We start from the raw sequence: 27,557 nt of genomic DNA, 5'->3' as shown, positions 1-27,557 counted from the left end.
ACACAGCCCACCAAGGTGGCGTCACCACACTGAAGAGCTGTCTTTCCTCCTAGCTCCTTCTTGGGACCAAGTGGACATATGCTGACCCCACAGGGCCTCGTCCCTGAGTAGACTCAGATCTGGCCTGAGATGCCTTCAACAAGGTTTCCTTGACCAGCACTGGACCCGCGGTTGCGGCAGCCATGGTGGGGATGGAAAGCCCTGACCGTGGGACAGTGGACAGCATGGGCAATGCCATAGCTTGGTTTATTAAAGGTGCACAAAAAGCCAGACGCCAGATTGGGTGTCATCTTTCCACCAGACAAATGGCTGTACATTAGAGGGCGGGTGTGGAAGGAGCTGGGACTATTTACATGACTGTTGAACACTGCAGAGACCCGGGAGGGCGGGAGCTGTAGGGGTGGTGGGCACGGGTCAGGTCAGCAGGAGAGGAAGATGTGATAGGGGAAACATGGAGTCATCATAAGTCGGGACATCAGACCCCCACTTCCTGGTCCTGTGGCGGCAAGTCCTCAGTTTTGGGGCCGGCTGCAGTGTTTGGCAGGGAGATCAGGGCTTGGGAACCGGGGACAGCGTCTGTGTCCACAGCTCTGACCTCTAATGGAGTGTCCACGTGCAGCCTGTCGCTCTTAAACCGCTCTCCTGGGCGGGCTAGCCTCCCACGGCTCTACTGATGCCTTGAGGCTGAACCCTCTCTGGGGGGAGGGAGGCGGTAAAGGCAAAAATGGCCCCTGGACCTGGTCCAGCAGGAGACGGCCCCTTATTTACTGGTGTTGGTGGGGGCTGCGCCCCCTGGGGAGGTCGTGAGCAGCATAGACACACAGCACAGCAGCTACTCTGTCCACCCCTCCGAGAGGTAGCTCTGACTTCTCCCCATGGCCCACATGGGGAAACTGAGGCACAGAGCAGCGAGAGCACTGCCCAAGGTCTCACAGTGCATGGTAGGGGAGGCCGGGCCCAGGGTTGTACCTCGTACTTTGATCCATGGCCTGCAGTGGGTCCATCTGCCACCATTTCCCTAGCACCAGGCCATTTTTGGGGGGTGCAGCTGGTTGAGAGCAAGCAAGGCCCCAGCAGCCTCAGATTTGAGACTCCAGAGGGAAGCTGGGCTCCGGGGGCCAGCTCGTGGTGTCTGGCGAGGAAGAGGAAGTCCTTCTGAGACTCATTCTCATCCCTTCCTGCTGGTTAGCCGTGGGCCAGCAGCCTTGTCTGGAGGAACGCCGACTGTGAGAATTGGTGCCTGCCACCAGCGCTGTCACCAGGAACTACACGACAGTCGTCCTGCTTGTTGGCTTGGGTTGGGGTGTGATGCGGCTGTGGGTGTGACAGGAATCTGGGGTCTCTCCTTTCGCACTGCTCTCTAGGATCCCATAGTCCAGGCCAGCTCCTCATCCCAACAGGACTGGGGAGAGACTGGCACTGCCGAGGGCCTTCCACTGCATCTCAAAATCACTTCCCTTTTCCCAGAAGGACATCCATTGGACCTCAGGAATGAAATGCTCTCTTCAGATCTGTGTGTCAACCAGCTTCTTCCCAGAGCTGGAATCCTGGAGGAAAGAGGTCGTCAGCTCTTTCTGCAGGAATTTCCTCTTGGCTGAAGTGGAACACAGCTCCAAGAACCAACACAGAGACCTCCCAAGGCCCTTAAGATCTGGCTCTCAAGAGACCCCAGGTCCTGTCCGTCTCCTCTGACACATCTGGCCTCCACCCCAGGCCTCCTGCCAGGTCCCAGATCCCCGCTTTGACTCCAGGCTCCAGCTGGGGGCTCGGTACAGGAGGCAGTTCAGCCTAGATGTCCAAGCTTTATGCATCATAAATGAGCAGGACGGGCCGGTGCGGTAGCTCATACCTGTACTCTAGTTACACAGGAGGCTGACAGTTTGAAGCCAGCCCAGGCAGAAAAACCTATGAAACTCATTTCCAATTAATCACCAGAAAACCAGATGTGGAGCAGTGGCTCAAAGTGGTAGAGCACTAGCCTTGAGCCAAAGCTCAGGACAGCGTCCAGGCCCTGAGTTCAAGCCCTGCCAAAAAGTTAAACTAAAAAATGGCTGACAAAATGTAAGGGAGAGAGAGAGAGAGAGAGAGAGAGAGCAGGACATAGAAAAGAACACAGTCAGCAGTGTAGCAGCCATCCGCATAAGTCCCAGAAGCTGACCATCTCCCTACAGGGTGGGCCTGGGTGCCCTGGTCCCTCTGGGGCTTTGATATGGGGACTCATAACTTCCTTCCCTTCCACCATAGCTGGGCCCTGTTGCCCTGACTCCACTTACCCCCAGGGCCCAAGTGGGCTGGTGGTCAGCTCCTTCTCCAGGATGGCAGTAGGGTCCCTGACCACGGGGATAAGGGGTCAGCAAGCTTCCAGCGTCCACACTAAGCCCCCCCTCTCTGTTGACTGCATCACCTGCCTGTTCCCCCCCGTCTTTCCCCCAAGAGATGCAAAAGGCCTGGGCCCCTGATCAGACAGCCCTCTCCCCCACTTTGGCAACCTCTAGGGTGACTGACTCTCGGCTCCCTGTGAGGCTGTGTGGGCAGGGCCGCCCTCCTGTCCCTCTCAGCCACACCCCTCACCCGCTACTCCCCAAGCTGAGAATACAAACAAACCCAGCCAGGCAGTCATTAACAAATTACCGAGTGCCGTAATTGCAGGCTTGGCGCTGCACAGCAGATGCCAAGGCCCCAGCTGGCAGGCGCCGCCCGGCGCCCTCTGCCGGCCCGCTCCCCACCCAGCCCTGCGGCCGGGGCCCCGCAGCCGGCTTCCCTCGGAGCCCACAGGGTCGTGCGCTAAGGGGAGGCTGGGACGGAGGCTCCGAGGGCCCCTGCGCGGCCTCCTCAGAGCCTCTGTGGTGCAGGCCCATCGGGCAGCCCGGACTGGGCCCCAGGGCAAGACTGTTCCAGAAGGCCGGCTTGAGCCGCTATTCCAGGAGGCCGGCGGGGGCCGCGGCGGCCGGGGGCTTCTCCCCGGCGGAGTCGCGGGCGGCCGGGGCGGCGGCGGCCATGGGGCTGGGCACGTAGTTGAAGGGGGGGACGCGGGCGGCGCGGCTGGGGGAGCCGTGCCGGCTGGCGGGGAAGCCGCCCGCGCCCTCGTGGGCCGGGGCGGCGGAGGCGGGCGGCTTGGCGGGGCCCGGCGCGGCGGGGGCGCGGGCCGGGGCCGCGGCCGGGACAACGCCGGGCGGCGCCTCCAGGCTGGGGGACGTGCTGGAGTTGGTCTTGGGGGCCGCCAGCTCCTCGGTCTGGACCACGGCGTCGCTGGTCTTGCGCTCCTCGGGGGAGGCGCCGCGCAGCGGCAGGGCGGAGGCGGGCAGCGTGCTGCGCAGGATGTGCGGGACGTCCTCGTCGCGGATGCGCCTCCACGTGGTGCCCGGCGGCGGCGGCGGCGGCGGCGGCGCGGACACCCTGGGCAGCGGCCGGGCCTCCCCGTCGCTGCTCCGGCGCGGGCCCGCGGGCGCGGGGCCGCCGTCCCGCCGCCGGGCCACGCTGATGTGCGGCAGCGAGGCGTAGCGCTTGACGGCCTCGGGCGGCGGCGCGGCGGCCGCGCGTACCGGCAGGCGGGACGGGCTCTCGGAGCTGGTGCGCCGGGGCGCCCGCGGGCCCGGCCGGGCCAGGGCCGCCGCCGCCGCTGCCCCGGGGGGCCGCTGGGGAGCCGGGGACTGTCGCGGGGACGCCCGGAGCTCGTCGCAGCGGGAGGAGCAGAGGAAGACGGCGGGGAGCGCGGGCCCCGCGGGCCGGCCGCGGCGCGGCGAGGCGCCCGGGGAGGCCGAGGCCGCGGACTCCACGGAGGACAGCTCGGAGCGGCGGCGGCGCAGCAGGCCTGGCGACTCCTTGATGAAGGTCAGCTGCCGCCGGAAGCCCGAGCGATCGGAGGACTCGCTGCCGCTGGAGCGGGCCGAGGCCATGCGGACCAGGCCCAGGCGACCCCCACGGGCCCCGGGGCTCCCCTCGGGCCCTGCTCGGCCCCTGGGGCTCTGCTCTGGGGCCGACCTGGCCAGTGGCGGTGGACCTCGCCTGGCAGGCCTCTGCATGAACGGGATCCGCACAGGTGACTTCTGTGTCTTGTGCTGCTTGGCCAGGAGAGCCCGAGCCGGTGTCTTGGGCACTGGGGAGGCTCCCGGGCCGGGCAGGGGACCGGCCGATGGGGTGGCCAGGGGGGACTTCCTAGGCAGGGGCTGGGAGGCAGGAGAAGTCTGGGAGGAACTGGAGGATGGGGTCTTGGCCAGGCGGGCAGGGGGTGTAGCACTCCTGGGGGCATGGCGCAGGGCTGCCAACTCTGAGATCTTGCCCGGTCGGTGCAGGCTTCGAGATCGCTGCTGCCCAGGGCTGGGAGTCTTGGCTGGAACTTCTGGCTGTGTGGGACCAGAAGCCCCCATCTTTCTCAGTGTGGTGCGGGGCACAGGGACACCTTTGGGCTGGGTCCGGGGACCTGAACTGGGCATGTAGATCACTGTCCGGCCCCGCAGCACGGTAGGCTCTCTGGATGCTGCTTTCTGAGAGCCACGTGGCTTCTCAACAGCTCCAGGTGAGCAGGGACTGTCACTACTTTGGGCTGAGGCTGTGCCCCGTTTCTCTGGCCGCCGGGCACCGCCTCCCTCGGCTCGAGCCCCCAGTGGCCGTCCCTTTCTGTGCTTGGAGGGCTGCAGAGTGGAGACATTGGACAGCCCTGACACCAGAGACAGGATCGAGTCTGACTCCGAAGAGGCCTCCATGGTGGCTGCCGCCGCTGCCTGGTGTAACCAGGTGACGATAGAGTTGGCACCCTCCTGGATAGCTTGCCACTCAACACTGTCCAGGTCAGAAGCTGGATCCAGGCCCGCTACCTCTTCACGGCACTCCCGGGGCATCTCTGCCGCCCTTATGTTCGGCCTGGCAACTCGGGGCTTGCGACGCCTGGATGCCAGTGTCTGGGGCCGCCGCCTAGGCATGGCTGAGCCAATGCATCTCCGCAGTAGCTCCTCTTCTGCCCGTGGGCTAGGAGAGCTGTCCTGTCCGCCACCTGGGCCTGGATCCTTGGTGACCGCTGGCTCCCGGCCTCCTGGACGGCTTGGTGGCCGTTCGGATGGCTCCGGCTCGCTGAGGGAGCTGGCCGAGGAGGTCAAGGAGTAGCACGGTGGAGTCTCGTCCACAATGAGCCTGGGCTGAGCCCTGGTGAGTGGCACCACCGCTGGGGTGGCCTGGGGAGGGGCCTGGGCCTCCTTTCTGCCTGTGGTTGGATCTCGCTTCAGGGCCCTGGGAATGGCGGATGGCCGCCGTGGCGGTGGCACTGTGACTGGGGGCTCGTCATCAGAGTCGTAGAAGCAGTACACGGCCTCCTCGGTGGGGGTGGTGAGACACAGTGACTGCAGCGCCCCGTCCCCACGGGTCTTGCCCTGGCGTGAGGCCTCCTTCTCCGAGCGCGCGCTCGAGGGACGGCTAAGGGGCAGCTCCAGCGCTACCCGGTTCCGCGCAGCCCCCCGGGCCTGCTCTGTGCTCTTGCCAGCACCCCCTGCCTTCGGCCGGTGTCCGGGGGCCTGCCTGGCAGGGGCTGTGCGGCCTGTGGGTTTTTTCCTGTCTGCCAGCCCACTGGGCTGCTCCCGGGGGGGTCCCTGCAGCGTCTCATCACTGAGCGAGGCAGCACTCGAGAAGTTGACGGGTGTGCCCTCGGCCGAGTCACTGCCCGAGTCGTCCTGGGCGGGGGCAGGTACCAGCATGTAGACGGGTACAGGCAGAGCCCGGTGGCCAGGCACCAGTGCCGAGGCCACCTTTCGGAGTTGAGCGGGCACAGCGGCCCCCAAGCATTCACGCAGCAGCTCCAGTTCCTTGTCTGCGGCCTTGCGGGTACGAGAGCCAGTGGCCACAGGACCTTTGAGGCGGCCCCCAGCCTCCTCCCGACGGCGGTGCCCCGCCCCCCCGCCCCCTGTGCGCTCTGGGCACGCGGGTGGCTGCAGGCGCAGCTCCACATCCTGCTGCACGTAGAGCTCGTGCAGGGCCAGCGCACTGAGGCTGGAGGCGCAGGAGAAGTTCTCATCCGGCTTCTCCACAGTGAAGCGCACGCTGCCTGCGTCCAGCTCGCACGGCGGCTGGCAGCGCTCGCGGCAGTCAGCTATGTCCAGGAAACGCTTCACGTAGCTCTCCCACTGCAGGCTGAACTGGCTGGTCTCAGGCTGGCCTGCTGGGGCTGGCGGTGTCTTGCTGCGACTGGGCGGCATGGTCTGCCCAGGACTGTCAGGCAGCTCGCTGGGGCTGACCGTGCCACTGCCCAGCCCGCTGCATGGGTCACTGGGAATGGAGCTGGCAATGGATGGACTCTCGAAACTGCCCAGCGAGCTTACCGAGCTGCAGCGGCTCAGCACCAGAGGTGTCTCTTGCACACAGTTTTCCGACGAACTGGATGGTGTGGCATCCTCCAGGCCAAGGCCCCGGCTGCAGCCCCGACGGGGTGCGGGGATGGCCACTGGCAGTGAGGTGGAACCGGGACCTCTCCATGCCCCATCCAGTTCCACCTCTCCAGGGCCAGTCTCCTCCAGCCCCTCCAGTGAAGAGTCACTGTCATCCAAGTGGCCACCCTCACTGGGGCCAGCTTGGCCAGTGGAGGACAGTGAGGACAGAGAGCTACAGCGGGAGAGGGACAGTGGCCCATCCTGGGCCACCAACTTCTGAAGGACCTTGCTGGCCACAGGCAGCGGGGCAGCCGCCAGCTTCTCGGGTGCCTTGTTCAGAGTGTCTGCAGGCATCCAGGCCTGTTTCCGGGCCCCTGAGGAGGCTCCAAGGCCAGCAAGGGGCCGTGTGCCCACAGTGGCAGTGCCATCAAGCAGTGGCACGTGCTGGTAGGTGGGTGACAGCTTGATGGTGCGCACATGGGCATCCGTGACAGCCGCGGTGTCCGGGGCAGGTGGCTCCATCTTGCTGCCAGACAGGTCCAGGTCCAGCCGGCTGGGTCGTGCCTGGCCGCGCAGTGGGTCCTCGCGGTGTTCGGCCAGTGAGGCGAGCGGGCAGGGCCGCATGTGCTCCCTTGGGCAGTATCCATCACTGGTGCTGCCGCTGTTGAGGCTGTCATTGGAGAGGCTGGCATGGGCCGCCTTCAGCCTCAGCAGAGGGTGGGCCCGGCCACTGGACTCCCGCCGCCCACCCTCAGGGCCCCGGCATGGAGAACAGGACTGGGCTCGGCCTTCCCTTGGTGCTTCTTGTCCAGGATCCCCTGAGCTGAGGCTGAAGCTGTCATCCGATGAGGTGTGTAGGGCAGAGATGTCCTCCACCAAACGGTCAATTCGTGCCACCGCCAGTGCCAGCTTGGCTTTGGCCTTGGCTGCCACGGCTGCCTCCCCGCTAGCCTCCTTCTCAGCTTCCAGGCCACCAAGACGGGTGGGTGGGGTCCGAGCCAGTGCCTGGCCCTGCAGGAAGTTGCTACCCAGAAACAAAGACAGCACCGCAGGGCTGGCAGGTTCTGCCGTGGCGGCGGCCAGCGATGGTGCATCATCGTCATCGAAGCAGCCCGAGTCCGAGGCATAGTCCTGGGCCAGCCCATCCAGGTGGCGCAGGGGCGGAAGCGGCTTTTTAGAGGTGGCTTCCGGCTCAGGCTCAGGTAGGCCCTGTTTCTCCAGGTGGCCAAGTGCCTGTGCCAAATGTCGGGTGTCCAGCTCAGCCTCTAGTGCTCGCTGCTTCCTCACGTACAGACTGGGCATGCACGTACCCGGGGAGACAGCTGTGGCTGCCGCCTGGTACTTGGCAGGCCGATGGGCCAGCAGGTTGCGCAGGGCAGCTGCACTGCCCATGGCGATCATCTTGTGCTTGGAGTGTACCAGGTTGCGGAGCATGCCCACAGCCCCCAGGTCCCACAGCAGCTCCTGATCCCGGGGGCTGCGGGCAGAAAGGTTCCACAGGGTGCCGCAGGCGTTGCTCACGATGGTCAGGCTGTGTGAGGTCAGGTGCTGTAGCAGCGTCTGCAGGCAGTTGTGGTCTCGGAGTACCTGCCTGTAGGACACACAGACGGTCAGCTGCCGCCCTCAACTCACCCCACCCCTCCCTGGGAAGCCCTACCAGACCACACCAGGTCTAAAGTAACTAGCTTCTAGCAAATAGACATGGAGACATTGGGAAAGGTCTGAGTTTCAAGAAACATGCATCACTTTTAGTATATGTCTATCGCATGTATTGCATGAGATACACTAAAATTGAATTTATTTGTTTATTTTTCTGTCGGTTATGGTGCTTGAACTCTGGACCTGGGTGCTGTGGCTCAGCTCTTCAGCTCAAGGCAAGCACTCTACCACTTGAGCCATAGCACTACTTTCAGTTTTCTGAGTGGTCTATTGGAGATAAGAGTCTCTCATGGGGGGAGGGGATGGGGGGGCTGGGAAGGTGGCTTAGTGGTAGAGCGCTTGCCTTGCATGCCTGAGGCCCTGGGTTCCATTCCTCAGCACCACATAAGCAAAAAGAGAAAAGCCGGAAGTGGCACTGTGGCTCAAATGGTAGAGCTCTAGCCTTGAGCTGAAGAGCTGGGGGACAGTGCCCAGGCCCAAAGTTCAGGCCCCACAACCGGACCCCAAAAAAAAAAAAAAAAAAAAAGAGTCTCTCACGGCCTTTGATCATGGCTTTGAACCATGATCTTCAGATCTTAGATTAATAGTTAGGATTGTAGACATGAGCCAACCACTAGTGCCTGGCCTAAATTTTATTTTATTATTTTTTGTATGTGTGTGTTGGTCATGGGGCCTGAACTCTAGGCCTGGGCGCTGTCCCTCAGTTCTTCAGCTCAAGGCTAGCACTCTACCACTTGAACCACAGCACCACTTCTGGCTTTTTCTACTTATGTGGTGTTGAGGAATCAAACCTAGGGCCTCATGCATGCAAAGCAAGCACTTTACCACTGAGCCATCTTCCCAGTCCTTTATTTTTTAATAGATAATATTAGCCAGGTGCCCATGACTCAAACCTATAATCCTAGCTACTCAGGAGGCTGAGATCTGAGTATGGAGGTTCAAAGCCAGCCTGGACAGGAAAGTCTAGGAGACTGTTGTTGTTGTTATTGTTTGGTTTGTTTTGTTTTGTTTGGTCATGGGGCTTTTACTCTGGGCGCTGTCCCTCAGCTCTTCAGCTCAAGGCTAGCACTCTACTACTTGAGCCACAGCGCCACTTCCAGCTTTTTTTGTTTATGTGGTGCTGAGGCAAGCACTCTACCACTGAACCACCTTCCCAGCCTTTTTTTAGGGGGAGGGGGCGGTCATGGGGCTTGAACTCTGGGCCTGAACACTGTCCCTCAGCTCTTCAGCTCAAGGCAAGCACTCTACCACTTGAGGCACAGCGCCACTTCTGGTTTTCTGAGTGGTTTATTGGCCTGGGCTGGCTTTGAACCACATCCTCAGATCTCATCCTCTTGAGTAGCTAGGATTACAGGCCTGAGCCACCAGTGCCCGGCTCAGAAGACTCTTATCTTCAATAGACTACCAAAAAAAGCCAGAAATGAGGATGTGTCTAAAGTGGTAGAGAAATGTCCTTGAGCAAAAGAAGCTCATGCACAGTGCCCAGGCCCTGAGTTCAAGTTCTAAGACTGATACACACACACAAAAAGAGATAACATTCCTGGACACTGATGGCTCATGCTACCTAAAGACTCTTATCTCCTAGCAAAAAGCTGGAAGTGGAGCTGTGGCTCAAGTGGTAGAGCATCAACCTTGAGTGAAAAAGCTAAGGGATGAGCCCAGACAATAATAAATAGTAATAGACATCTTAGTCTATGCTGTATTATAAACAGAATCCTAGTGAAAAATTCCAAGGGAGCAAAGGAGGAATCCTCTTGAGAGGATGACAGTAAGCAGAAGTTCCCAGCCCAGCCCAGAATACATCTGTCCCCCTGCCTTGGCTGTGCAGCCTCGCTGTGGGGGGCCCAGTCTGACCTGTAGTCTTCACGGGTGGCGATGAGACTGGATACATTGCGCAGGATGCCCCCTCCACTCTCGATGACTGCCAGGGAGTTGCCCTGGCAGCGGTAGGTCAGTGTGCTCACCAGGAAGCCCAGGGCACCGTCTACCTGGCAGATGGCTGCCTTGTTCTCCGTGCTGTGGGCCGACAGGTTCCACAAGGCACTCAGCACGCTCTTCAGGGTGGACTCCTGTACATGGACAGACGGGATGGTGTCACATGGCCTCCACTCCAGCCAGCCCAGCACCCGCTGGGAGAGAGGCTCACACAATTTTTCCAATACCAGTAAGAACCATAACATCACTGAGCACTGGTGGTTCACACCTGTAAACCTTGATGGGAGGATTGTGGGTCAAAGCCTGTGCAAAGGGGCTGGGAAGGTGGCTCAGTGGTAGAGCGCTTGCCTTGCATGCCTGAGGCCCTGGGTTCCATTCCTCAGCACCACATAAGCAAAAAGAAAAAAGCTGGAAGTGGCGCTGTGGCTCAAGTGGTAGAGCGCTAGCCTTGAGCTGAAGAGCTGAGGGACAGCGCCCAGGCCCAGAGTTTAGGCCCCACAACCGGACCCCCAAAGCCTGTGCAAACAAAATCCATGAGACTCTTATTTCCAAGGAATCAGCATAAAGCTGGAGGTGAAGATGTGGCTTAAGTGGTAGAGTGCCAGCCTTGAGTGAGAAAGCTCAAGGGACTGTGTCCAGACTCTGAGTTCAAATCTCAGTACTGGCAATAAATAAATAACATAAAATCTATCATAGGGCTAGAGCAATGGCTAAGCCACTCCCCCTTGATTCCCCTAAAGAAAGGGAATGCACTGCGCAGCTGTGGGGGCTCCTCTGCCTCGCCCCCAGCCCCGCTCGTGCCCACCTTGGAGGCCCTCAGGACACACTGCATCAGGGCCGTCATGCTTCCGACCTCTCTCAGCACCTTCTTGCTGTTCATGTCTGCCCTCCATGATAGATTTCGGAGGATGCTGGATACCACCTGGGCAGGGGGAGGACAGCCATAGTGGACCCAGTGTCTGGCTTCATGGCAGCCCCTCACCCCCCCGCTATCAGCCCCAGAGAGTGGTGGACAAGAGACAAGGGAGGAGGATCACCCATGGCAGAAGCAGTACCTGGTGCAGCTCCTCACTCTCAGAGGCCAGCTGGGCCACCATGGCCTCCATGCAGCCCCGACGAGCACACAGTGCAGCCTGTTGGGAGCCACACAGACAGTCACAAACACAGCAGGTGGCAGGGACCATGGGAGAGTCTCGCCTCCCTCCTTCTAGGCCCAGACCCCCTGAGCCTCCCTGCCGAGGGGGGACGTGACGCTGTTGTTCAGGTGAGGCTCAGACAGATGTAGATACTCTTCCAGCCCGGGGGACTCCACTCTGTGGCAAAGGCCATCTCCTAGGAGGCAGCAGGGGGCCGCTGAGAGGGCACCAGCCTGGCCAAGGGAGCCCGGCACAGCCCCAGCCCTCCCTTGGCCTCAGTCCACCTATCTATACATTGGGAATATGCCCGTCTCTGTCTCCGCCTCTCATGGCCATGTGCAGGCTGGGATGAGGCCGATGGGCCTCTCTCCCTGGGTACCTTGTTGGCAACATCTCCAAAGGTGAGGTTGGTGAGGGTCATGCCAGCGTAGCGGCGTAGGGCGAGGTTAAGTGGGTCTCGGGTCATCTTGTGCATCTCGTAGTCTACCTGAAGTAGCTCTGCCACGGCCTGCAGCCCACCTGAGGAGACCGCGCAAGGTTGCACACAGCTCAGAACTTCCTGCCGCTCATCTTCCTTATCCCCTCCGCTCCAGGCACTCTGGCTCCACCCTCTGGGACTTAGCATAAGCGATGGCTTTCTTGTCCTGTCTGGCCAGGCTCTGGCTTCCCTGAGAGACTGCAGTTTCCTGGACCACTAGGCAGAGAGCTGTGTCCACAGGACAAGTCTATCTACAGAGCTCAGATCTACTCATGGGCTATCATCATACCCACACTGCACTGGTCAGGCAAAGGACGGTTTTTAATCTTACAAAAGAGTGAATGTGTTGGGCACTAGTGGCTCACAACTGTAATTGTAGATTCTCAAGAGGCTGAGATCTGAAGACCATGGCTCTATGCCAGCCTAGGCAGCAAAGTTTATGAAAACCTTCTCTCCAATTAGCAAAAAGCCAAAAGTAGAGCTGTGGCTCCAGCTGTAGAGTGCCATCCTTGAGCAAAAATGCTAAGTGAGCCTGGTGCTGATGGCTCATGCCTATAATCCTAGGTACTCAGGAGGCTGAGATCTGAGGATCACTGTTTGAAGCCAGGTAGGACAGGAAAGTCCATAGGACTCTTATCTCCAATGAACCAACAAAAAGCCAGAAGTGGTGCTGTGGTTTAAGTGGCAAAAGCGCTAGCTTTGAGCAAAAGAAGCTCAGGGACAACCGGGTGCCGGTGGCTCACGCCTAGCTACTCAGGAGGCTGAGATCTGAGGACAGTTCAAAGTTAGCCCGGGCAGGAAACGCTGTGAGACTCTGATCTCCAATAAAGCACTAGAAAATGGGAAGTGGCGCTGTGGCTCAAGCGGTAGAGCGCTCTGAAGAGCACAAGGACAGCACCGAAGTCCAGAGTTCAAACCCCATGACCAACAACAACAAAAAAAGCAGCTCAGGGACAATGCCTGGGCCCTGAGCTCAAGCCGAGGACTGGCAAAAAAAAAAAAAAAAAAAAAAAAAGGAGGAGGAGAAGAAGCAGAAGCTGCTGTGACCTTTGTACATCACCTTTGTAATAACATTAAAAAATTAAAATTAAACACTAAGTGAGAATGGGAGGCCCTGATTTCAAGCCGGAATGCCAGCACACACTCGATAATGCATGTGACAAGGGCTTTTTTGTTGGTGGTGGTGATGGTGTTGTGGCTTTTGTTTTTGTTTGTTTGGTTTTGGTCATTCTAGGGAGGATAGAGGAGGGAATACAGAAATGGAGGGTGGAAGAGTGAACAAAGTGAAGGAAGGGGTGATATTATCCCAGAAAGAAATGTAAGCCAGACACTGGTAGCTTACAGTTGTAATCCTAGCTACTCAACAGGCTGAAATCTAAGGATCGTGGTTTAAAGCCAGCCTGGGCAGAAAAGTCTGTGAGCTGGGTGCCAGTGGCTCATGCCTATAATCCTACTCAGGAGGCTGAGATCTGAGGATCGAGGTTCAAAGCCAGCCAGGGCAGGAAAGTCTGTGAGACTCTTACCTGCAATTAACCACCAGAAAACTAGAAGTGGTGCTGTGGCTCAAGTGATAAGAGAGCTTGCCTTGAGCTGAAGCGCATGGATAGCTTCCAGGCCCAGAGTTCAAGCCCCACAACAACAACAAAAAAAGTCTATTAGACTCCTATCTCCAGTAAACTCCTAAGAAAAAGCCAGAAGAGCGCCTGCCTAGCTTGAGCACAAAGAGATCAGGGATAGCAGCCAGGCTCTGAGTTCAAGCTCCAGGATGAAGCAAAAAAGAAAAAAGAAAAAAAATCTACTCAATAATAGACTTATGAAACAGTAACCCCTCTGAATATCACCTTTATTTTATATATATTATTGTTTTGGGTTTTTTTTTTTGCCAGTCCTAGGGCTTGAACTCAGGGCCTGGGCACTGTCCCTGAGCTTCTTTTGCTCAAGGCTACTACTCTACCACCTGAGCCACAGCGCCTTTTCCGGCTTTTTCTGTTTATGTGGTACTAAGGAATTGAACCCAGGGCTTCATGCATACTAAGCAAGTACTCTACCACTAAAACCAGGTTCCCAGCCCCCATAAAATGTTTTTAAAGTAGTGCATGCACATGGTGTGCATGTGAGATGGAGAGAATTTGCAACCTAAGCAAAGTGCTTCCCTGCTTAGCAGAGGTGGCAGAAGCAGGTTTGACCTTTCTCAGGATAGGTGGTCAGTAAAGACCACATATCCAAACTTCTCAAAATGAGGTCCAGGTAAGTAATCCTAGCTCCTTGGGAAGGGGACATCTGGAGGATTGCAGTTCAAGGCTAGCCAAGACAAAAATAAAAGGCTAGATGGGGTAATGAAAGCCTGTCATGCCAGCTTCACAGGAAGACTAAATAAGATCACCTAAGAGTAAATAGGAGAAATAAAACTGAAGCGAAACGCTGCTCAAGTGGCAGAGCACCTGCGTAGCAAATACAAGGTCCTGAATTAAAAACCCATAGCTGGGCACCAACGGCTCACGCCTGTCACCCTAGCTACTCAGGAGGCTGAGATCTGAGGATCCCAGTTCAAAGCCAGCCCAGGCAGGAAAGTCTGTGAGACTCTTATCTCCAATTGACCACTCAAAAACTGGAAGTGGAACTATGGTTCAAAGTGCTGGGAAGGTGGCTCAGTGGTAGAGTGCTTGCCTTGCATGCATGAGGCTCTGGGTTCGATTCCTCAGCATCACATAAGCAGAAAAAGCCTGAAATGACACTGTGGATCAAGTGGTAGAGCACTAGCCTGGAGCTGAAGAGCTGAGGGACAGTGCCCAGGCCCAGAGTTCAGGCCCCACAACCGACCAAAAAAAAAAAAGTGCTAGAGCACTAGCCTTGAGCAAAAAAGCTCAGGAACAGCGCCCAAGCCCTGTGTTCAAGCCCCACAACTGACCCCCACCCCCCAAAAAAAGCTTAGGGACAGCACTCAGACCCTGAGTTCAGACCCTATGATTAGCACAAAATAAACTTTTACTGCAGTACTACTCTCAGCTTCAGCCTTTTTTCTGCCAGCCTGGCCAATGAGAGTCTTAATAAAATGCATCTGTGTCATGTGAGGTAAATAAAGCATAATGGGACCGCAGGTTGACAGGTTTCCCAGCCACTGGCAATCCCTGCTCAGGTTTCCATTCCTTTCTGTTGTTCTTGTAATGCTGGGATGAACATGGGATCAGCGTGGGGAAGGTGTGGTAGGCATGTCCTCCAGAACTGAGCCAAACCCCTTGAGCCTCTTGATTTCATGTTTTTTCTTGTGCTGGTTACCCTCCTTATGATTGTGTACTTGTACACACACACACACACACACACACACACACACACACACAATCCAACTTCACCACCTGCTCTGATTCTGTGTAGTAAATCTTTCGTGTGTGTATGTGCCAGGACTGGGGCTTAAATTCAGAGCCTGGGCCCTGTCCCTGAGCTTTTTTGCTAGCACAGTACCACTTGAGCTCCACTTCCAGCTGTTTTTGGTGATTAACTGGAGCTAAGAGTCTGGACTTTCGTGTTTGGTCTGGCTTTGAGCTGCAATCCTCAAATCTCAACCTCATGAGTATCTAGGATTACAGGTATGAGCCATCAGTGCCTGGCTTGGATTTGTTTTTTTTAACTTTTGCCCTTGTATTCTGTCCACTCCCCTTTCCTGAGCACTGGAACAAGTCCAGCTGAAAACGTTCCCTGAGCACAAGCCCCACATGCTTTAGACTAAATGAGCTGGACAGCATAACAAAGAGCAGCTCATAGAAATAGGGTTCAAATGCTGTAAGACCCCAGGGAAGCACTGTCTCTCTCTAGGACACACACACACACACACACACACACACACACACACACACACACACACACACACACACACACACACACACACACACACACACACACACACACACACACACACACACACACAGTTTATGCAGCATCTTCCCAAGCAGTTGAAGGGTAAATGTGGTAGGCAGTTAAGAAGCTAGATGAGGAGCCCTGGAAGGCAGGGGCTTGGGAGGATACTTACCTAGCTCATTCATAGCACGCCGGTATTCCTCATCAAAGGACAGTTTCATCACAGCACAGGTGGCCTGGCAAATCTGAGGCTCAATGGGGACAGGGACTGTGGAGAAGGGAACCAGGTCAGAGTCCCACTCCGGGGAAACATCCCCAGGGAATCCCAAAAGTCCCCATCTCTCCAGCACCAGAGCTTCAGAAAGCGCCTCCTGCTGGGCACTCTCAGAGCAGCAGATTCTGTGCACTTAGCTCTCCACTGCCTTTGCCAGGTGGCAGTGGCTCCCACCTGTAATCTTAGCTACTTGGGAGGCTAAAATCTGAGGATCATGGTGCAAAGCTAGCCCAGGCAGGAAAGTCTGTGAGATATCTCCAGTTATCCAGCAAAAAGCTGAAAGCAGAGGTGTGCCTCAAGTGGGAGACTGCTCACTTTGAGTGAAAAAGCTAAGGGGCAGCGCCCAGGCCCCAAGTTCAAGCTCTAGTACCGACACCATGAGGTACTAGCGAGGACACCATGAGGACACCCCACAGAGACAGTGGGAGTCCATGATGTTCCCTTGTCCCATGGTACACAGGCCCTGTGCACACTTACCACAGCCAGTGCCGCTTCCCTCAGGCCCACTGTCCCGGGCCTGAAGCCAGTCCCAGCAGGTCTCACAGTAGGCCCGGATCTGCTCCAGCACGTGTAGGACACGCATCTCCTTGCGTGCTAGGCCTTGGTCAGGCTGTGAGAAGACGATGTTGTGCAGGGCTGCGTTGGCACGCATGCGGGCATCCTTCGCTCCTGGAGCCCCTGGTGTCCCCGTGCGACCTCCTGCGCCTGCCTCAGTGCCATGGAGAATCTGAAGCAGCAGCGGAAGGCAGCCTGATCGACGCATAGCCACGCAGCTTTCAGGCGAGCTGGACATGGCCAGTAAGGTACGTGCAGTGTCTTCCTGGTCACGGGTGGCCAACATGGACAGCAGCCAGAAGACCACTTCCACCTGTTGAGACATGGGGCAGGGGCAGGATGGGGGCCTACTCCCCCATCCATCTCAACCAGGATAGCCTACCCCATACACCTGATAACTTCCCCCAAAGAGGTTGAGATCCTGGGACTGCAGTCCAGAGACATAGCTTGCTCAGACACCCCACCCCCAATTCTAGGACAACCACAAGCACCACTGGAGTTTGGATGAGAGATATCTGGAATACACATAAACTAGGGAAGCCGGGGGCCGACGGCTCATGCCTGTAATCCTAGCTACTCAGGAGGCTGAGATCTGAGGATTGCAGTCCAAAGCCAGCCTGGGCAGGAAAGTTCGTGAGACTCTTATCTCCAATAAACTGCTAGAAAACCGGAAATGGTGCTGTAGCTCAAGCGGTAGAGCGCTCGCCTTGAGCTGAAGAGCACAAAGACAGCGCCCAAGCCCAGAGTTCAAGCCCCACGACCAACAAAAACAAAATAAAATAAAAAATAAACTAGGGAAATGCCAAATGTGATGGCCAAGTGCCTACTCTGGTACTACAGCTCCCTCCCACATTCATGAGCTTAAAAGAGATGTCTAGAGTGAACCCCATAAAGGATGACATCCTGCTGAGTGCTGGGGGTTCACATCTGTAATCACAGCTCTTCAAGAGGCTGCAATCTGAGGATTGAAGTTCAAAGCTAGCCCAGGCAGGAAAGTCTGTGACACTCTATCTCCAAAGAGCCAGAAGTGGAGCTGTGGCTCAAGAGTTAGAGTGCTAACCTTGAGCAGAACAGCTAAGGGACAGCGCCCAGGCCCTGAGTTCAGGCTCCAGGCAGGCCCAACACACACACACACAAAAGATGGTACCTGGTCCACCTGAACAAGGTGTCAGTCCACATGCTGGCCACAACCTCACAGCCAGCCCTATTCCAGGGTAGCCTTCCTGAGCCAGGGATGGATGGAATTGGGGAGGGATGCTGGGCCCGCCTCACCCTAGCCGCACAGGCAGCTCATCCTCTGGCTGTCCCCCCTCACCTTGCTGTTGCCAGGCTGAGGGGTTCCATCCTCAGGGTGCGTGGGGACTTCTGCCTCTGGGTCCTCCTCCACTGAAACCGGCTTCACTGCCAGCAGGGCCTGCAGGAAGAGCCCAGGCCTGGGGGTTCACTCTGGTTAAACCCCATAGAGAGCACTAAACTGTTGAGGCCAGCTGCTCCCCAGAATGGTATGGGTGGGGCCGCAGACCAATTCCTGTGCCCTGGGTAGTGACTGGGGCTCCCTTCCCTGACCCGGCGCGCTGCTGGAACCCCATTATCCCACTGGAGCCTTGGCTGAACCCCTGCTGGTACCTGGGGCTCGGTCTGCTGCACCCGGTCCTGCGCCTCAAGCAGCTCTTTGTCAATCTGCTCCAGACGTGAAGCTCGGATCTGCACAGGAGAAAACCGTGGTGGGAGCAGCTCAGGCTAGGCTGACCCTGGCTAGCCCCGCCCTGGCTCCGGCTTCTCCCCGTTATGGACCCGCCCCCTGATCCGAACCCCGCCTCCTTTCTGGTTTGACCACGCCCCGGGCTCTTCTGCTTTCTTTGCGTGGCCCCGCCCCTGACTCCGCCCCCGAGCAAAGACCCCGCCCTCCGAAGCTCCTGCCCCTGGATTTGCTCGCCCACCGGAGACTCCTAGCTTATAGGTTCCCTGGCGGGTGGCCCCGCCCACCCCAGCCCCCACCGGCACCACACCTGCGCACGTTGTACCATCTCGTCTGAGGTGCCAAAACGCTCTTCCATCAGAGAGCGGATGTGCTGAGCTTCGAACTCCAGCTGCTGCCGGATCAAGTCCATCTGCATCGAGAACTGCTGGGAAGGTGGGACAGGCTGCGGTGAGGGGAGCTGGAACTAAGGCCCACCCACCGCCCATTCCTGGTCAGACTGCTCACCGTCTCTACATGGGGCAGCTCATCCAGACGCTTGGACAGGCCTTGCAACTGTGAATAATACCAGAGCTTCTCTTTCTCTTCTTTCTCAATTTCACTCAACAGAAAACACCTGGAGGGAGGGAGGAGCAAATCAGAGGAGGGGAGGCAAATTGTGGAGGGTGGGGGGGAAGGGGACAGAATGGCAATGTCTCTCCTTGGCTGCATTGGAGCGGGATTAAGTGCTGGGGTTAACTGTGTGTGTTGCAAAAAATGAATTGAAAGGAGAGAAAGTGATTCTTTTGTAAATTTGGGTTACTGGAGAAACAAACATTCTCTGGGCTGTTCATCTCCTTACCACCTCTCTAATGCTTGCAAATCTCCCTCTAGTTTACACAGGAAGACTACAGGCTCTGGGTGGCCCTGTTCAAAATCCTGTAATCCCAGTGCTCATGAAATTTAGGCAGGAAGGTTATGAATTCAATGCCAATCTGAGCTATATAGTGAGCCTCTGATTTAAAAAAAAAAAAAGAAAGAAAGAAAGAAAAAAAGTCTTCACGGTTTACAATGTGGAAGTCTGAGGCTAGAAGGGCTTTGGGGACTGGCCTAAAATTACATAGTAGAATACAGACTGCCAGGCTGCTTGGTGAGTTTTGTTGTGGTTTTGTTTTTGGTGCTGGTACTTGGCCTTGAACTCAGGGACTTGCATTCTTGCTTGGCTTTTTTCATTCAAGGCTGGCACTCTACCACTTGAGCCACAATCTCCACTTTTTCCTCGCGAATTAGAGATAAGAGTCTCATTGAGGGCTTCTCTTGTCTGGGTTGGCTTCAAACTCATTCTCAGATCTCAGCCTCCTGAGCAGCTAGGATTACAGACATGACTCCTGGGCACCAGGACTCCAGGCTGCTCTTGAATTGCCCCATTTGACCTCACAAAACCCAGGCGAGCTTCACTGAGTCCATGGCTCTTCCTCTTTCTGCTGGCCCTGGGCCCAGATTTCTTGGTCCAAGTCCTTCTTTCTACAAAGGCTGCTTTGAGCCCCTCTGGCTCTAGGCCTGATTCTGAGCCTTGGCATTGTCCACAGCTCTGTCCCTAGAGACGCCTGCCTGTCGGGGGACCCCTGGAGCCTTTCCTCTGCCAGAAATGCCCCTATCCTCTTTGTCCTCCAGGAGAACTGTGGAAAAGGGGCGCCCGCAAAAGCAGAGCTAAGGAGGGTATGGCTTGTGCGGTGGGCGTGGTCACACGCTGGTGGACCTATCGGAGGGCAGAGGGTGCTATGGGCCGAGTTATACGGTGGCCAGACCGGTCTCATTCCCACGCCCTCTCACCTCTCCCGGTCCAGTTCCTCCAGCAGCCGGATGGTAGCCCGACTCAACTCTCCAAAGCTGTCTTTGGAGGGTCCAGAGCCGTGGACTGGACTTTCCTCTGGGGTCCGGGCGACAGGCTCCGGGCCAAGGGCGGGTGGCTGAAACTTGAGGTTGTACAGACTACTGATGTCCATCTGGAGGGCTGGATAAGCGAGAGGGCCAGGTCGAGGAAGGTCAGTGCTCTGCCTGACCCTCAGGCTCCCAGTTCTCTGGGGGCTGGGGGGAGCTGTGGCCCTGTGGACCCCTCACCTTTCAGCTGCTCCAGCACCTCTGTCTGCCCAGAGGACACCAGCACGCGGGCCTCCTGCTCCAGTTTGCCCTGTAGATGCTTTAGCACTTCCTGTAGCAGAGCAGGAAACAAAACCTTGGGTATCTCAGCTTACCTGGGTCCACCTGCATGAGGTTCCCAGAGCTCCGCGCTTATTCCTGGCCCTTTTACCTGTGACCGGGCCCATGTTCTCTCTCCAGCCCCTACCTTCATGCCTGAGGTCTCTGTCTCCAGCTTGGACAGGTGGCTCGAGTTGTCACGAAGCTCCTGCCTCAGATGGCTATTCTCCGCTTTCAGTGCCTCCACCTGCCTCACCAGTTGCTCGTAAGATGCCACTGAGCTCGTCATCTTCAGCTCCTGGAGTGTCTGGGAGAGTTGCAGGGCCAGAGGACTCAATGTAGGGTTTGGAGGGGGTTGGCCAAACCCAAGCACCAGCCCTCCTACCCATTCCAAGCAGAAGTGGCTGACATGGGCCACTCCAGGCAGGGCCCAGGGATGTGGGGACAGACAGTGAGACAGATGGAGTGATAAACATACACAGCAGCAATGGGAGTCAGAGACAGTGCTATTGCACGGGTGTCCAGACAGGGAATGCTCAAGTCAGCTCCTCCCTGCCAAGCTCACAGATACCCATCCTGACAGCCAGGCAGAGGGACAGATGTACATCTGAGCAGTTGGCAGTTTAAACTAGGAGATGGACTAGCCAACCAAAGGCCACCACACTGAGTCACAGCCAGAATGGGAAACAGACAGGTAGACAGGGCCCATCCTCTGGAGCCTGTCCAGAGGCAGATAGCTAGAGAGGCTAGGTGGACAGATCACTAGCTAGCTCAGTTGACAGGCAATAAGAACACTGACAGCCAACAAAGCCAAAGGGAGCCATAAGTAGGTGACAAGGGAGTCTCTGGCAATCAGACAGCAGGACAGATTGATCTGAGCTCCATGGTCACCCCAAGGATGTGAGCCAAGGACCCTCTGCTGCCTCATTCTCCTTCCATCTAAGTCCAACGTAGCTACCTTCCCAGCCCAGCACTTTCTGGTCAGCTTTCAGCCAGCCCGTGCCAGTTTTCATGCCTCCTCCATCCGACCCTCCTCCACTCTGCCACTGCCTCCTGCTTCTTTGTGCCTTTTTTTTTTTTTTTTTTTTGCTTGGGTCCAGTCTCCTTCTGTCCAGCTGGCTAGTGCGTCCTTACTCAGCTTGGCCCTCCTGCCAGAGCCATCCTGATCTCTCCCCCAATGATTTCCCTTCCTTCTTTGTTCCCTTCCATCAGCATGCACTCCCCTCCTTCCGCCTTTGTCTGAGGCTCACCAATAGCATTTCAGTCTTTCTGCCAACTCCTCCTCAGGAACCCCTCCCCTTGCCAGCCTGAACTCCTTCCCCAAATCAGACCTACCTGTCCACGGGGTGGGAAGACTGTCCTTCAACTCCATCCCCCACTGGCCAAGCATATCCATTCCCTTGCTCATTTGTTACCCTTCTCCTCCTATCCCAGAGGCCCCCATCCACCCTGCTGTCACCAAGGACACAGCTAAACTGGAGGAGGGATGGGAACTCAGTCCTAGGTAGGGAAATAGGGCCAGGCTATCCCTAATTTGTTCATAGGACCTAATGTGTTTGGCTGTGTCCACTGGCTTTTTCCTCATCGGTCCTAAATTTTGGGACCATTAATAGGCTGTTCCCAGGGGGGAGAAAGTGATGTCCAAGGGAGAACAGACCAAATAAAAGGAAGTGGAAGGCATGATGGGAACCCACATTTTGTCTCCAGAGCTGCTCAGAAGGGCAAGTAGTGGAGACAAGACAAGATCCACCCCCTCAAGCTCACCCCTGTAATTGTAGCTATATCAGTAGCCTAAAATTTGAGGATCCTGGGTCAAAGCCATCCAGTTAGAAAAGTCTGTAAGACTCTGATCTCCAATTAATCAGCAAAAACATGGAAGTGGAACTGTGGCTCAAGTGGTAAACATCCTTGAGGAAAAAAAAAATCTATGGCCCTGAGTTCAAGCTCAGAATACACAAAAGAAATGCACCCCATCCAGGCACTGGTGGCTCATAATTGTAATTCTAGCTACTCAGGAGGCTGAGATCTGAGAATTGGGGCTCAAAGCCAGTCTGGGTGGGAAAGTTCATGACAGTTTTTTTTGGTCATTAGGCTTGAACTCAAGGTTGTGACACTCTCCCTGAACTCTTTGCTCAGGCTAGTGCTCTACCACTTCGTGCCACAGCACCACTTTTGATTTTCTAGTGGTCAATTGGAGATAAGTCTCAAAAGCTTTTCTGCCTTGGGTGGCTTTAAACTGTGATCCTCACATCTCAGCCTCCTGAGTAGTTAGGATTGCCAGCATGAATCACTAGCTTCCAATTTGATTAAACTTTTTCTTTTTTTTGGCCAGTCATGGGGCTTGAACTCAGGACCTGGGTACTATCCTTGAGCTTTTTTTGCTCAAAGCTAGCATTCTATCTTGAGCCACAGTGCCACTTCCGTCTTTTTCTGTTTATGTGGTACTGGGGAATTGAACCCAGGGCTTCATGCATGCTAGGCAAGCATTCAACCACTGAGCCACTTTCCCAACCCCTCATTAAACTTTTATCTCCAATTTACCAAAAGAGCCAGAAGTAGAGCTGTGGCTCAAGTGGTAGAGTGCTAGCCTTGAGCAAAAGAAGCACAGGGACAGCTCCCAGGCCTAGAGTTCAAGCACCACACACACACACACACACACACACACACACACAGGCACAGGCACAATTACCACACACTTCACCCCAGGTCTCTGCTGGGATCAAGATTGGGGTCTGGTTCCAGCCACTCTGCTGTCTGTGCCCAGCTACAGGGAAACAGTTTGGATCAAACCCCACACATATCCCTCCCTCTCCACACACTCAGCCCTCCCAGGCCCTTGACCTAGGATATTATTCCCCTCCCCCCAAGTTGGCCCACATAACTTTTCTTACATGGGCCAGGCTGAGGGTCCAACGCCTACACTCTCCTCATATCGATGGTCACACCTGCTTTCTTAACCCCACTGAGCCTGTCATGAGTACTCCCTCTCATTGTAGCCTGGTGTCCCCTGACTTCACACCCACTCCATGAAGGACCTGAATCTATGGCACACCTTTCCCCCAGAGCACTTTTAACCTTTCTCTTTCTAGACTCACTCACGCACAGCCAGAGGGAGCTTTGAAAGTCACAAGACAGTCAGTGCTGGTGGTTCACACCTGTAATCCTAGCTATTCAGGAGGCTGAGCTTTAAGGATCATGATTTAAAGCAGTCCAGGCATGGAGTCCATGAGCCTTATCTCCAGTTAGCCAGCAAAAAGCTAGAAGTGGAGGTGTGGCTCAAGTGGTAGAGCACCAGCCTTGAACAAAAACACTGAGGCATAGCATCCAGGCTCTGAGTTCAAGCCCCAGGAAAAGTATCCTCCCCCCACAAAAAAAGTCACAAGTCAGATCCTGTCCCTCTTATGTCTTTCCAGTGTCCCCAGAAGGTCTGACTCTCCCATATAAATAGATTCACCAGGAAATTAGCTGCTCTCTTCCCTCAGGCCTTTTCCCATACAGGTCACCTGTCATTCCACACTTGGTAACTTCCTCCAGGAAGCCCCCTTCCCTGTCCCTTCACCCCCCATGTTGCATCAGGTGGCCTCCTTAGGTCCTCTTTGGCAGATCGAGAAAAGAAAAGAACCAGTATCTGGCAGTGGTTCTGACTGAGCAGGGGAGGCCAGTAAGGTATGGAACATCAGGCCCAAATGGGCCCATCTCTGCCTTTAATTCAAACCCTCTCTTTACAGAGAGAGATACTGATATCCAGAGCAAAGCAGAAATACCACCAGGGCCCACAGCAGCCTGCTGTATAAGACTCACCCAACCCCATAAGTGGGTGTGTGCACAGGATGGCTGCGGTGACACGAGTTCCCACCTCACTGGGACTCAATTTCCCTTCCAGCTTCTTCCCTGGATAAACGGGTTCGAGAAAGGGATGGAGACCTTAATGCGAAGGGGAAAACGCACCTGCTTACTTGCAGCTGAGCTGGCTGGGGCGCCCCCGCTGGGGCCTCCTCCCGGCGCTCAGCTCCCAGGGCCCAGCCCGAATCCCGGCCCCTGGCCGCTGGGGGCGCGCTCCAGGGTCTCGGCAGTGCAGGCAGGAGGGACTTCCGAGCGGACAAAGCCAGATCCAGGCCTGGCCAGGCGGCGCTGCCGCTCCCGGCCCTGGACGAGACCACCGTGAGCGGGGGAGGATGCGGGATGCAGGATGCAGAAGCGGCAGCCAATGGAGGTGCGGGAAGAAGGGCTGGTGCCATGGCAACAGCCAATGGCGGGCCCCGGGCGGGGACCGGTGGCGGCGCGGGGCATCAGGGTCTGGGCTTCAGGTCAGGGACTATGGGGTGCGAAGGAGGGTGGGGGGAGGGGAAAAAAGAGAGGGGTGGGCGAATCCCTTCCAAAGGAAGGGACCACTGGAGGACGAGGACCCTATGTATTTCCCTCCCATCACAGGGCCAAAGGGCCTCCGAACCTCCCACCTGCATCCATTGATGTTTAGTAAAACACCAAATCTTGGATATTACATCAGAATCTTGGTGGGGGTGGGGGTGGGGGGACTGTCCCAGGGCAGGGATAGCAGCCAGGCCAGTCAACTCCTTCACGACTCCAGCCCCCAGCTTTGTGTGGATGTGTTAGAGCAGCACACCAGCCTGGGGGGGGGGGGGGGATCCAGGCTGGAACTCCAGGGAGCGAGATGGGGGATGGGCAGGCAGGCAGGAGAATGCCTGAGGACTCTTCCCCATTTCTCCCTGTCTCCACACAGCACCAGAGTCTCAGCCTACCATCTTCTGGGACTGCCCCTGCATCTTCCCATCAGTCTGTCTCTCAATCTCTGTCACTCTCAATCTCTACGCCCCTTCTCTCATACTTAATTCCCCCTCACAAAAGGGAAGCCAAAGGAGGGAGGGGCCAAGAGTCCCAGGAGTCTGTTGTCAGCTGTTCCTGATCCCGATGGGTCCCTGGGGGCCACTTGAGGGTTTAACACCCAGAGCTTAAATTTGCAGCTTTGGCACAATGTCCCCCAGGTTCCAAAAGGGTTCAGAAGATGAAAAGGCAGTGGTCAGCATTAGAACACAAGCATTTGGAACCTGCCTTTGTCTTTTCTTTTGCTGGAAGCCCAAGGAAAATCACAAGCCTCTGGTCCTTCTGGGAAAGCAGAGGAGCTGTGGGAATGACAGCCAGGTTGGGAAGGTCCAAGACCGGGGAGGCACAGTGGGCAATGGCATCTGAGTATTGATGCTGCTTTCTGTTGGGGGTATTACGCCTCTGAGTCCTGTGCTATGACCAGCAGTGCCAGGGGCCAGTAGGACTCAATTGCAGCTGTTTCCAGGAGCTTTTAGAGCTGGACACAGCTATATTAGCTTGTTGGCTTTGGGGAGGGCATGTAATGGAGTTTGAGGGGCTTCTTGCACAGATGCCCTGAAAAGAGAACATGAGTCTGAGTCCACAGAAGGGATTGGGAGGGGGAAAAGGGATTCCAGGTTGAGGACAAGTCAGTGCTGGCTCAGTACATGTGAGTGTCTGGTGAAGCCATGAGGTAGGGGGGCACTGGGACTGGACATTAAGGGACAAGCCATTAAGGATTGATAGCAGGGATGGTTACTTTGGGGGGTCTCACAGAGCACTGAGGAGCCCAGGAAAAGGCTGGGATTGGGCAGAGTACACAGCCCAGGGTCCTGGCTTCAACTCAACCTCCCATTTTCCTATGTGACCTTGTGCTTGCCTCCCACTCTCTCTCTTTCTCTCTCTCTTCCCCCCTCCTCTCTCCCTCTTCCCCCTCTCTGTCTGTGGCCTGGGTTTCCAATTCAGTTCATGAGGGGCAGGTATTGGTTGGATAATCCTTGACTCTGCATTGGAACGAAGTCCTAGCTCTCCTGTTCAATACCAGATGTCACAATCCTTTGCCCCATTCCTCTCAGACAGAGGCTTGGAGGTCCAATGGCCAGTCCCATCCTGGTACACATGGAGGAAAATGGGACTTGAATCTCAGCGCTAGTTGCTGGAGTCATGTTTGTGCCCCACCCAGACATTCAATCAGAGACTGCCTCACCCTGCTGGGTGTGCCCAGAGCTGGAATGCTGAGGGTCTCCAGGCTGAGGCAGTTATGGAGGCTGGAATCCCAAGGCAAGATGCTCTTGCCTCCAACTTTTAGAATATTTCTGATAACACCATCTTGATGCTACAGATCCCTGCGCTACAACAACTCAGGCATCACTGCACACAGGAACCCAAGAGCCTCAGGAACCCCCAGTGTCTCCAAGGACTCCAGATCCATTCTCTAGTGGGCAAGAGGACCTATGCCATTGCACAATCTCTGGGATCTCTCCCTATCCCCTCAGGCTGCTGGGTTGAGAAGTTCTATCACTTGGCTGGAACTCACTTTGGGACCCCTACTCTCAGCTCCAGGAATAGCAGGGGTCATTAGGTCTCATCATATCCGTTTGATACCCTGCTCACTTCCAGACTCTCCTCCATGCCAGAGACTGAGGTGAAAATGGGACAAACCCTATTAGATGTCAAGTGGGGGGTAGAGGAAGGTTCAGACTCCAGATTATCATACCCAGCATGGTGATAGCTCTGGACTAAGCTGGGTGACAGGACATGACCCTGATGGGAGGGAAGGCCTGCGAGGGAGGTGGATCCGTCTATCTGCATCCTGATCCCAGACCACAATGGTGGGCCTCAGTTTCCCCTGCGTGAGCAGGCAGAGTCATGGCTATCAGCACCATGGACAGCTCCCCAGCTCCTGGGGCTGGCCCTGAATGGAAGCCTCCATTGCCCCAGCCCATGCTCAAGCTACAGTCGTGTGACCTTGGGTTCCTTGCTGCACTCTGGCCTCAGTTTCTCCTTAAATGAGGATTGTTATACCACAGGGCTCAGAACAATAACTGGGCAGGCACTGGGAGAGATTGAGATTATGCATGTCAACACTGGCAAACGTGTGGCCCTGGGTCCTAGCTCAGTATCCAGAGAGGGAAACTGAGGACTAGAGGCCCAGGGCGTGGCCAAGCGCCCCACCCTCGGCGGTGCAGAGCTTTCGCTCTCCGCGACCCGGTCGCAGGCCCTCGTGCTCAAGCTCAGCACAATGGGGAGGGAGCCGAGGGTCTCCCTCCGAGGCGCGGCGCACGGCGCTTGAGCCTGCGCACAACTGGGAGAGGGGGGTCTTTGCGGCGCAGGGGAGGGGCTCCTATCCTTGCGCAAACACCCTTCGGTGGTTTCCGTGACAACCGTCTCCAAGGCGACTGCGCAAGACCCCCGGACCTGTCAATCCTCGGTGCTCCCCTCGCCCCGGGGAGGCCATAGTCCTCGACGTCCATTCCCCACTCTGATCACGCCCAGGGCAGGCCCCTTGCCCGTGGTTAAGACCCCCGCGCCCTACCTGGTCCCCGAAGAAGGCAGAGTGTAGCAGGCTCAGAAGCCCCAGGAGCCCCATGGAGCCGCGGCCGCCTCGGACAGCGCG

At 56.6% G+C, this 27,557-nt stretch overlaps 1 protein-coding gene across 4 annotated transcripts; it reads right to left on the bottom strand.

The window, feature by feature from the left end:
• Nucleotides 1-58: 58 nt before the first annotated feature.
• Apc2 (APC regulator of WNT signaling pathway 2) lies at nt 59-27,557 on the bottom strand. 4 transcript variants are annotated; one of them, XM_070008582.1, is made up of 15 exons: nt 27,477-27,557; nt 20,268-20,426; nt 20,042-20,132; nt 19,754-19,934; nt 18,449-18,557; nt 18,252-18,368; nt 17,869-17,946; nt 17,558-17,656; nt 16,165-16,555; nt 15,586-15,681; nt 11,463-11,602; nt 11,003-11,080; nt 10,753-10,869; nt 9,867-10,081; nt 59-7,944 (listed from the first exon to the last, which is right to left on the bottom strand). In XM_070008582.1, the coding sequence occupies exons 1-15, from the start codon at nt 27,528-27,530 to the stop codon at nt 2,916-2,918; spliced, it is 6,954 nt and encodes a 2,317-aa protein (XP_069864683.1). In that variant the 5' UTR covers nt 27,531-27,557; the 3' UTR covers nt 59-2,915. The 4 variants fall into 4 exon arrangements, with proteins under 4 accessions (XP_069864683.1, XP_069864684.1, XP_069864686.1 ...); XM_070008583.1 differs by having other exon boundaries at nt 18,252-18,365; XM_070008585.1 differs by lacking the exon at nt 27,477-27,557 and adding an exon at nt 24,068-24,143.

The sequence above is a fragment of the Dipodomys merriami genome, unplaced genomic scaffold, assembly GCF_024711535.1.
Source record: "Dipodomys merriami isolate MVZ:Mamm:240054 unplaced genomic scaffold, mDipMer1.0.p SCAF_70, whole genome shotgun sequence".
Classification (NCBI taxonomy): domain Eukaryota; kingdom Metazoa; phylum Chordata; class Mammalia; order Rodentia; family Heteromyidae; genus Dipodomys; species Dipodomys merriami.
This window is presented reverse-complemented; position numbering and strand designations above follow the sequence as displayed.

Excerpts from the sequence above, each read along its gene's own strand:
- Apc2 (XM_070008582.1), bottom strand. The coding sequence starts at position 27,530 with ATGGGGCTCCTGGGGCTTCTGAGCCTGCTACACTCTGCCTTCTTCGGG. Across the intron at positions 17,947-18,251 it reads AGATGGTACAACGTGCGCAG|ATCCGAGCTTCACGTCTGGA; the intron begins GTGTGGTGCCGG and ends TCTCCTGTGCAG. Across the intron at positions 17,657-17,868 it reads TGCAGCAGACCGAGCCCCAG|GCCCTGCTGGCAGTGAAGCC; the intron begins GTACCAGCAGGG and ends CTCTTCCTGCAG.